Raw genomic sequence first — 10,269 nt, forward strand, 5'->3', positions numbered from 1 at the left:
TTTAAACAAAAAGAAAATGATATAAGAAATAGGGAGGATGATGAGATTAAAACAAAAAAAAAAAAGAAATGACAAAGGGGATGAATGAAATAATGTTGAAATGATTTTATTTTTTTAAATTAAAGAAAAAAAAGTAGTAAATCTACACACACAAAAAAAATTTAAGATTTTTTTTTTTTAAACAAATAACACATAACAGAGAGGAGTTTTTTTTTTTGACAATTTTATTTTACACATAATTGTTTTGCTTTTAACTGAAAACCGATTGGGTATTGGTTAAAATTTTTTATTTTTGTTTATATTTTTAATAAATACTACAATCTACATCACATTTTATGACTGATTAATGGTTGGTTTCTTGATTTTTTTTTTTTTTTTAATTCTATTCTACACACGATTTATTTTAGAAAATTTAATATTTTTTTTTTTTTGCATTACACAAAGTATCTAACAGGAAGTTTGGGGGTTGTTTTCTGTCTATTTATTTAGTGTTTTTTTTTTTATTGAAAATTGCCTGTGGAGTGAGAGTAAGTAATTTGAGTTTTTGAATAATTATTTACTTATTTTTTCGGCTCATCAGTCATTACTTGAGAATTTAAAAATTTTTGTTTCCCTATAAACTATACACCTAAGCAGATTTACATGATTATTTAATTTTTTTTACAGGGTGTTTTTTTTTTATGTGAAAACAGAGAGTTGTTTAGATTATGAAGTGGAAAGGAATATTTTTTTTTACAACAAATTGGTCAAAATTTCTACCCTAAAACAATTTTTTTTTTTGTTATCAACGACACAAAGCTATAATATAAATCGTTGATCGAAGAAAAATACTGTTTTTTTTGTTAATGATTTAGGGAAGAAAATAGGGGATGATTGCTTGTTCCTATCATTTGCAAAATTGATTCCTATACTACTCCTAGTTATAAACTTTTTTTTTATTTTTTTAATTTCTTAAAACAGCCCTCTTGATTTCATGTTTGTAGAGAAGAAGAAAAATTAAATACAAAAAAAAACTTAAGAAAATGTGGTGATAGTGAGTGGTGAATATCGCGAAGTTTTGGTGAGAAAAAAAATATATTAAAAATCAAGGTAATTTATGAGAGAAAAAGTTGGTGTGGTGGCAAAGTTTGGTTGGTTGGTGGAAAAGGTGTTTTTTTTTTTGTTTTGGTGAGAGAATATATAAGATTATTATTTTTTTTTTTTTTTATTTTTTCGTAAATAATTAATAAAAATTCGAGATCGTTTTTTTCACTTTTTCTTTTGCTATGTCAAAATAAAAAGTTATTATTATTTTTTTTTTTTTTTTTTTTTGTGATTTAATTTAAAAAAAAGAACAAAAACTATATTTTAACGTAATAACATCTAGTGATTTTGTTTTTTTAATACAAAAAATTATAACATGCACAGTTGATTTTGTTTTTTCATAAAAAAATAATAATAATAATTAATTAATTAAATATAATATATTAAATTAAATAATAACACATACAAATTCTTAAATTTAAAGAAAAAATCAAATAATAATAATTAAATTTCAAAACAGAATCATTGATTTCTATCGCAAAACACCGGTTTTTTTTTGTGTGGTAATTTTTAAATTTTTCAATTTTTTTCTTAATTTTTTTTTTTTGTTAAATACCTAGCAATTTAAAAAAAAATTAATATTTATTATTTTTTATGATAATTACTATAAAATATAACACAGATGACTTTTTTCATATTTATGTTTTCATTTTCTTTTTGTTTTTTTGTTTTCTTTATGCCGTAAGTGGTTTTTTATTTTTCGATTAAATTTTTAGTTTTTTAAAAAAAATTTTCTTAAAAATAGATTTTTTGTTTGTTTTTTTCTTTGAAGAAGAATTAAGAAGATCCACTACTTGGGTGATAAAGTAGCACACGAAACAAAAAGATAAATCAACATATTTTTTTTTTTTTTAATTTAATACGATTTATGTATTATTTTGCTGTAACAAAACAGAAATTTAGTAATTAAAAAAAAGTTTTATAAATTAGAAAAAATTTTTTAAAAAAAAGGAAATAAATTACAACGAATTTATCAAAAAATCGAAATAAGAAATGTCTAAGAAGAAGAGAAAAAAAGATGAAAAGAATGAATATCTTTTTTGTTAAATGTGTGTTGGTATTGCTTCTTAGAATTTAATTTTTTTTTTTTTAAATAGCCGAAGAAGTTTTTTAATGAAACTTAATAATTTAATAATTTTTTTTTTTTGTTTTATGCAATAATGTTGTATGTAAAAAATGTTTTTTTTTTTATAGATTAATAATATTATTAATATCACATCACCTTTGTTTTTGATGATAATACTTAAAAATACGAAAATTTAAGGATTTTTATTGGAAAAAATACCTTGAACATATTTTTTTTTTTTTTTTTTTCACTTTGTTGTTGTTGGTTTTTTTTTGTTTTTCAAATAAGTGTTGCCACTTTTTGTATGTTGATGCTGTTGTTACTGCTGTTGGTTGTTTCTTTCTTTCACATTTATTTTTTGTTTTTTTCATTCGGCCTCTGAATGGCTTTTGGGTTGTATTTTGTATAATATAGAAGATATTTTATTTTATATATTTTAACTGGGTTTATTGTTGATGTTTTTTTTACTTATTTCGTTGATCGGGGGGATGATGAAAAAACAAGTAAAGCTTTTAATTTTCTTTGTTGTTGTTTTGTTTTTTTTTGATTGCGCGCGTTATTATTTTATATTATTTTTGTTGTAATAAGATAAGATAAACATTCGGAGGGATTTGAAATTATTATTTTCTCTTATTGTTGTTTTTTGATGGTTTTTTTTTTTTTTTTTTTATTTTGTAGAGAGAAAGAGTGGGTCAGGATGGAGATATTATTATATTTTTTATTATAGTAGTGATACTTTTTAAAAATGAGTGTGTTTGTTTTTTTTGTTGTGTGTGACAAAATATTTTTTTAAAAATCTTACTCTGACGAACTGTGATACAATTTATTTTTGGTTAATGAAAAGTCAGGACTTATCAAAATTGTACTGCTTTTAGTAAGATTTCTGCAAAGAAAAGAAAAAAAAGAGAAAAAATTGTTTAGTTTTTGGGTTTTAAATGGTGTTTTTTTTTGGGGGGGGATTTTTGAGAAGTTTAGGAATGATTTCTTTTAAAAAAAATGGGTTTTCAAGTTATACTTACTTAATAAATTGCGGCAATAGTGATGTCCAGCCACTTTTGTCGTGTTTTAATGTTAAATACAGCTCAAAAGTAGGTACTGTATTAGGATCTACTTTCATCGATGCAATTCGCCTGAAAAAAAATAAAATAAAAAAAATTGTTAGATTTTTTGAAAAGAAAAACAGAAAAAATGAAAAAAAAAAATTCAGTTGAATTATCTAAAAATAGGCACACGCACAAAAAAAAAAGGCAATCATAGAGTTTTCTAAAACAAACAAAAAAAAACTCTTAAAGTGCTAATTGAACAACAAAACAAAAGGAACGATGGACGACGACCGTTGAGGCCTTTTGTTTGTGCTGATAAGCACAATGAAGCTGAAGTAGAGAAATCTAAAGCAAAGACAAAATACAACAACACAAAGTCAAATAGACGAAGAGTAGAGAAAAAAAAAATTAATTGTATTTAATTTGTTATGCGCTTTGTTTCAATTGACACACAGAAAAGATAGATAAAGTCTGCTTTTAGTTTGTTGTTGTTGTTAATTTAGAAAAAAAGTAGAAAAGTTTAAATTGACTGAATGTCTGTATGTACTGATCATCTTTGCCTATATAGTCTATTGACCTCCTAACTTGTGCACTTAACAGGGGTTCTCTTCATTCCCCCACAGCTTCTCTGTCTTTTGGTCAATTTGATTTAGATTCATAAATTGTAGCTTATTGGCATAAATTGTCTTTAGGTTGTTGTTTGTTTTTAGTTTGCTATTTTTAGTTTGAAAAAAAAATTGTTTTTCAAAAATAGAGAGAGAGAAATTGTTATGAAGGAAATTTGTAAAATTTATACCAATTGTTTAGACCAATTATTTATACCAATTAGATTTTGATGGGAAAACTTATTTTCGAAATTATTTTGAAGATTTAAAAAATTATACCAATTGTTTAGACCAATTATAATTTTAGACCAATTATTTATACCAATTAGATTTTGATAGATTTCTCAACTGAACATAATTTTGATATAAAATAAGTAGTTTTTTTTGTATTAAAAACTTACCTTGTATTACTTGGCTCATCTTCAAATTCAATATAAATTGTACAACCCCTAATGCCGCATGGTTCCTTTTCCGATACTCGAATAATTTCCGCTGCTATTCTAGGTGTTAAATCCCATGGTAATGATACTTCAGTACATGCTAAATGACGACTCTTAGCCGCACGCAGTTCACTTTGCAAACGTATTGATAATGCATTAACAGATGCATCATCATCGGTCATACATATTAAATTACTATTGTAACGATTATTTGTTGTTGTTGTTGTTGAATTTGTTGTTGTTGTTGTTATTTGGCTACCACTGATGGTGGGATTGGTGGTAATATTATTAGAATTGGTGGTTGAATTATCATTATTATTTGTAATTGTATTATATGTATTATTGCTAGAACTTAAATTTGTAGCGTTTGTTGTAATATTACTACTGCTATTATTAATATTATTATCACTGTAATTTGTTGTTTGCCTATTAGTTCTAGATAATTTGTTTGTTGTAGCTTGCAGGTGATGATTTAAATGATGATGATGATGATGATTTAAATGATGATGATTTAGGTGATGATGATTAAGATTTAAATTATGCATTGCCTGTGGCGATGACATTGTTGTACGATGATGGTGATGATGATGACCGTCGACAATATCGATGGAACTTTGTTTATTATTACTATTACTATAGTGGTGGTGGTGAGATGGCGGTGGTGTAAGAGGACTGGTCCAGTCTAGAAATAAATGAAAAAATATTTTTTAAAATTAGTAAATTTATATTATTTTAGGGGGAAATACAAAAATATTGTCAGGATTATTATGGAATCGGGAAAGGAAAGGAATGAAACGATATTGAAAATAATTTTTTGGATTAATTTTGTGGCTAATTTTTGTATTTACGAAATTAAGCTGGTGAGTGGAATGATTTTTTTACTAAGTCAAACACTTGAATGACTTTGAAAATGAAGTTATATTTCAGAAGTGGGATAATCTTTAACGAAATTGAATAAACGGACACATTTTCTTTTTTTAAATAAAAATTATAAAGAATAGATAGAATCTGAGCTTAAATTTTGTGTTGGATAAAGGCTACATTTAAGAAGTGGGATAATCTTTTTTTTTTTCAGGAATATTGATAAAAAGACAGAATTTTTTTATGTAAATAATTTTTTATTAAAGAAAGAATAAAAGAGAATCAGCTTCAATTCCTTCATAATTTTGCAGGAAATTTTAGAAAAATGATGTTACAAATCACAGTAGTGGGATAATCTTTTACAAAAATCATAAAAATTGAAGAACTTTTTGAGTTTAATATAGAAAAAAGCTGTGAAAAACTAAGTTCATAACTTTTATCAATTCAGTATAAAAATTATTGGAAAATTGAAGTTACATTTCCGAACTGGGATAGCCAATTTTTCAGAAAAATTGAGAAAATTGGAGGAATTTATTTTGGAAACTGAACTAAAAATTTAGAAATTTGTAAAACATTTTATTCTGAAGAATGAAAACGAAAAAAAAAATTATTCTTGGAAAGTTTTATTTAAAAACTGTTACAGTGTACAAAAATTTTAGAAAACTTAATCTTGAAAGATAAAAACGAAAAGAATTCATTTTTCCAAATTTAATTTTTTTATAAAAGAAAATGTTTCAAACACAAAAACTGAACTCAATTTTTGAAAATTGTGGCTAAAAAAATAATTTTAACTTAATGAAAAGTGGCTCTGATAGATAGCTAATGATTTTGAATTTGTATTTTATTTGTTTTTTATGTTGAACTTTATATGTAATTATTTTATTTATTACCTTCTTTGTTTTGCTTCTTTTAGTTCAGATTATTAAATAATAATTTTCTAAAGTAAAAAGATGCGTTTTTAATAATCTGAACTAAAAGAAGCAAAACAAAGAAGGTAATAAATAAAATAATTTTGAATTTGGTTTAGAAAAAAAATTAAAAATTAAAAAAAAAAAATGTTTTTAAATTACAAACAAAATTAAAATTAAATTAAAAAATAGTTAATAAAATCCTAATTTCCAATTGTTCCTAAATTCTTATCCCTTTTCATAAATATCCAGGTTTTTCATTTTACAATTTGATTTTATCTAAGAAAAATAAAAAAAAAAAAAATTCGCACCTACCAAAGGTCCTACACTGACGAGTCTTCAAACCTAAATGAACCAACTTCGAATGAGTCGCAAGTATTTGTATTTGTAGTTACCAAAAATAAGCAATTTTTTGTTATTTATTTTATCACAAAAAAAAACGATAACAACCTCAAAAACTGCCCTCATCAGCTGATTGCAAAAATGAAAAAAATTAATTTGATCAAAAACACCTTATCAGCGCCCCCCAACAACCAAAAATATTATCAACTCCATTCTAATCTTTAAAATCTTCAATTTTTCATTCAACAAAAAGTAAAGTAAAAAAATTAAAACTATGTCAATCAATCTTTAAATTTATTTCCTCTTTAAATATCCATTCCCCCCTTTTTCCGACTTCTCTCTTTTAAATCTCCTCATCAAACAATTTTTATATCTCGAAAACTCATTTTTTCGTTTATAAATTCATTCATTTAGAAGCTATTCCTTTTTTTTTCATACAAAAAAAAAAATAGAAGAATAAAATCTCCCACTCCCTCAATCCAATTCCTCATTTTTCTTTTTTTTTCTGCAAAAAAAAAAATTATCTTTTCTCGCCCTTTTATCCCAAAAAAATGAAAAAAAAAAAACTGACACCGAAACAGAAAAAGATATAAAAATGACGACGACGAAAATCGCGGTAGTACCTGTTTTTTTTTCTTTCAATTTTCTTCTTCTTCATTTACTTTCAACATTTTTCCTCTACTTTTTGCCTTTCTCTCTGCTGTGTGCCATAAATATGAGTTTTTCCTTGATTTTTCTACCTCCCCCAACTGAAAATCCAACCCACCAGCACACACCACAACTCATCTATCTACCTTTCCAGAATTTTCGATATACACATATCTAACTAAATCTATACATCATACACATAATTTTCTTCACCTAGCAACAGAGGTTTTTCTTGCTCTTCTTTTTTTTTTTTTTTTGCTTTTTGGATGAGATACGGCCGTGTAGTTTTTTTGTTTTTTGTTGCAAAAGACCATTTATATATCCATCCAAACCAAATTGAAAGATGAACGAGCAGCAAAGGCAAAATTACAAATAAAAAGGAGGAACAAAAAATTAACTCTCTCAACTCAAATGAATATTGAGAGAGAAATCACATATTTTTAAGAGCACACAAAATCAGCTGTGAAACCATATGACTGAAGAGAGTGAAAAAAAAACTTTCTTATTTACCTAATCAAGTATATAATACAGAAGGAAAAAAAAAAGGTACCTATATTTTCTTATAAGAAAATTAAATGAAAGAAGAAAATATAAAATTGATTTCCTTTTTACTCTCCAAAAAGAAGGTACATACAAAATTTTGACAGATATAAAAGAAAAAAAAAAGAGAAAAAAAAAGGGCAAAGAGGAAGCAATCAGCTGAGTTAGGTGCCCACACAGCTGGGATATCAGCCGTTTTTTTTTCTTCTTCCCGAGAAAAACAGGAAAGTAGGAAGAAAGGAAGAAGACAAATCCCAATTGGGAAAGTAGGTGGCGATGGGTGGAATATAAAAGAGTTGGCTGTCAGAAAGGATAGAATGGAAATTTTTCCTAATTTTTTTTGGAGAATTAAGAAAAAAAGAGCAATCAAATTGCAACTCTCTCCAAATATTTCATCAGCACATGGAGCAGCACCTCAGAGATGCACATGTACTTTAGAAACATTAAAAAAAAAAAGAGTACCCTACATTGCATCATGCCGGTTTGGTATCAAATTGAGAGGGGATTTCCAAGTTTAAAAAAAAAAAGGGGTAAAGTGGGATAGTAACAAGGGTTGTTCAAAAAAAAAAAAATGTAATAGAAACTCACCTTTAACTTTAGTTGACCCTATGACACCGAATTGCCCTTGAAATTGATTTTGCACAGAGAGCACTTCCATTTTCATGAGTAATTCTTCGAAAACTACTTCGTCAATTTTGACAAGTTTACTACTAGTATCACTATTTTTGCTTTTTCTTGTTGGATTGCTGCTGCTACTTGCTGCTCTGCCTTCTGTCAAAGATGACGTCGAAGGAGATAATTTCCTTTTTTGAATTGAATTGACAACGCGCGAACTTTTTGTGTTCTCAATTTTGACAGAGATCAAAATTATGGTTGTTTACCGAGATTTTTGGTTGGTTGTTGTTGTTGTTGTTGGTATTAGCGTCACAAACAATCACACACACACATATTATTTTTGGGGAAAAGCACAATTTTTCTTTCTTACTTCTCTCAGCTCGACAAATATTTTTTTTTTTTAAAACAGAGTTTTTTTTCTCTTTTTTTTATAGTCAAAAAAGAGTTTATTTTTGAAATTGGAAAATAATCAACAACTACTTAAACTTGTACGAAATTAATTATAAAATTAATCAAATTAAATTTAAAAAAAAACATGTACATATATATAATATATATCTCTTTTTCTTTTTTAATATATCTTTTAAGCTTTAGCGGACAAATTCTTTTTAGAAAAAAATTGAAGTCCGTTTTTATATCTCAGCTCTTTGAACGAATGAATATCTTTTTTTTTTTTTTCTTCTCTTCAGCTTTTTTGCATATTTCTTTTTTGTATCTTTTTTATAATTCACAGCACTTGCATATCACTTGTGTATTTTTAAATTTGATTTATTAACTTTTTATCTCTGAGATTTGGTGATTGGGGTTTTTTTTTTGTTCATTTATCCTGTTGCCGCGGAACCGCCGGTTTTTAGAGTGTCCTTTTTTGCTGGGTTTGAAATTTTTGTTACCAGCAAAAAAAAAAAAAGAGTGAATAAATCAATAAAATTTGCAAAATAAAGCGAGCAAATACACAAATTGAAATTTTGGTTGGTGGAAAACACTTGTTTTTTTTTTTTGAGTGTAAAAAAAAAATAATAAAAAGTTAAACTTTTCTATCCGCTCTCTGATATCCGTTTTGGTACAATTCACGTTTCGTGTCTAAAATCGCTTCAAAAATAGAATTTTTGGCTTTGCAGAATTTTATATCTGTTTTATGTTGTTTTTTTTTTAAGAGAAATGAGATCCTTGGAGGTTTTGGTTTTTTTGACGTTGTTTTGTAAATTTTGGGGATCTCGTAAAAATTTGATGATTGGTTGTGTGTAAATTTAGAAAAAAAGTATCTATTGAGTTGGTTTTTTTTTTTGTTGTTGTTTGAATATGAAAGTCTATTTTTTTTTTTTTGTATTGTTTATATTTTCTGCCTGCGGTCGTCTCGGTCTCTTGCCAAGTGTTTCTTGCAAACGAGATACGAATATCAGCAGTGTTCAAAAGCTACTATCCGGCCGGCTGTTTGCTTCGGCTTTATATAGCCTACAACCCCTCCATTTTGTGATACTTCTTCTTTGCTCTCTTGTTGAACAAAATCATACACACACAAACTAACATGTATTAAGTATTTTAAATAGACACCAGGTGGCGCGCAGTGTCAACATTTTAGCCGAACAACAACGGTGGAAAACATATGTTTTAGTAGATGGTTCTCTTTTGATTTTTTACTCTCTCTCTCTCTCTCTCTGATTTTTGGTATATAAAGAAGAAAAGAAGATGAAATTTTGCCGGCCGTAGGAAAAACATATGTGTTTGATATTTTATTCTCTTTCTCTTCGTTTTTTTGTACATGTTTCTTTTTCTCTCAGTGTTTTGTCAGTTTTTCACTGTTATTTACTTGGTTGGTTGAGATTTCTCTTTTTTTTTCGGTGTGTGACGTAGATTATGTGTAGAGCTAGCAAGCAGGGGCTTCTTTTGAATTTGGACCGCAAATGTGGTGTACGTGACTCAAATCTGGTATATAGAAAAGGCTTGTTTTTAAGGGGTAGTGTGGTTCAGTGAAGGGGGAAGTACATGCAGTTTTCCCTTTGTATGGTCTATATGGATGAGGATGGATGGATGAAGTGTTGGTTGGTTGGTTGAAGAGAGGTGTTTGGAGGGGAGAAGTTCCCGGTGCCCCCCTTTTTCGATTTCATTTTCTTCATTTCT

General features: G+C 26.9%; 1 protein-coding gene across 1 annotated transcript; it reads right to left on the reverse strand.

The window, feature by feature from the left end:
* Positions 1–411: 411 nt before the first annotated feature.
* Positions 412–9,578, reverse strand: LOC129920105 (protein charybde-like). Its single transcript, XM_056001303.1, has 4 exons — positions 8,125–9,578; positions 4,199–4,919; positions 3,169–3,279; positions 412–3,032 (listed from the first exon to the last, which is right to left on the reverse strand). The coding sequence occupies exons 1-4, from the start codon at positions 8,198–8,200 to the stop codon at positions 2,948–2,950; spliced, it is 993 nt and encodes a 330-aa protein (XP_055857278.1). The 5' UTR covers positions 8,201–9,578; the 3' UTR covers positions 412–2,947.
* Between the last annotated feature and the right edge of the window lie 691 nt (positions 9,579–10,269).

This window comes from Episyrphus balteatus, chromosome 4 (genome assembly GCF_945859705.1).
Source record: "Episyrphus balteatus chromosome 4, idEpiBalt1.1, whole genome shotgun sequence".
NCBI classification, from domain to species: Eukaryota; Metazoa; Arthropoda; class Insecta; order Diptera; family Syrphidae; genus Episyrphus; species Episyrphus balteatus.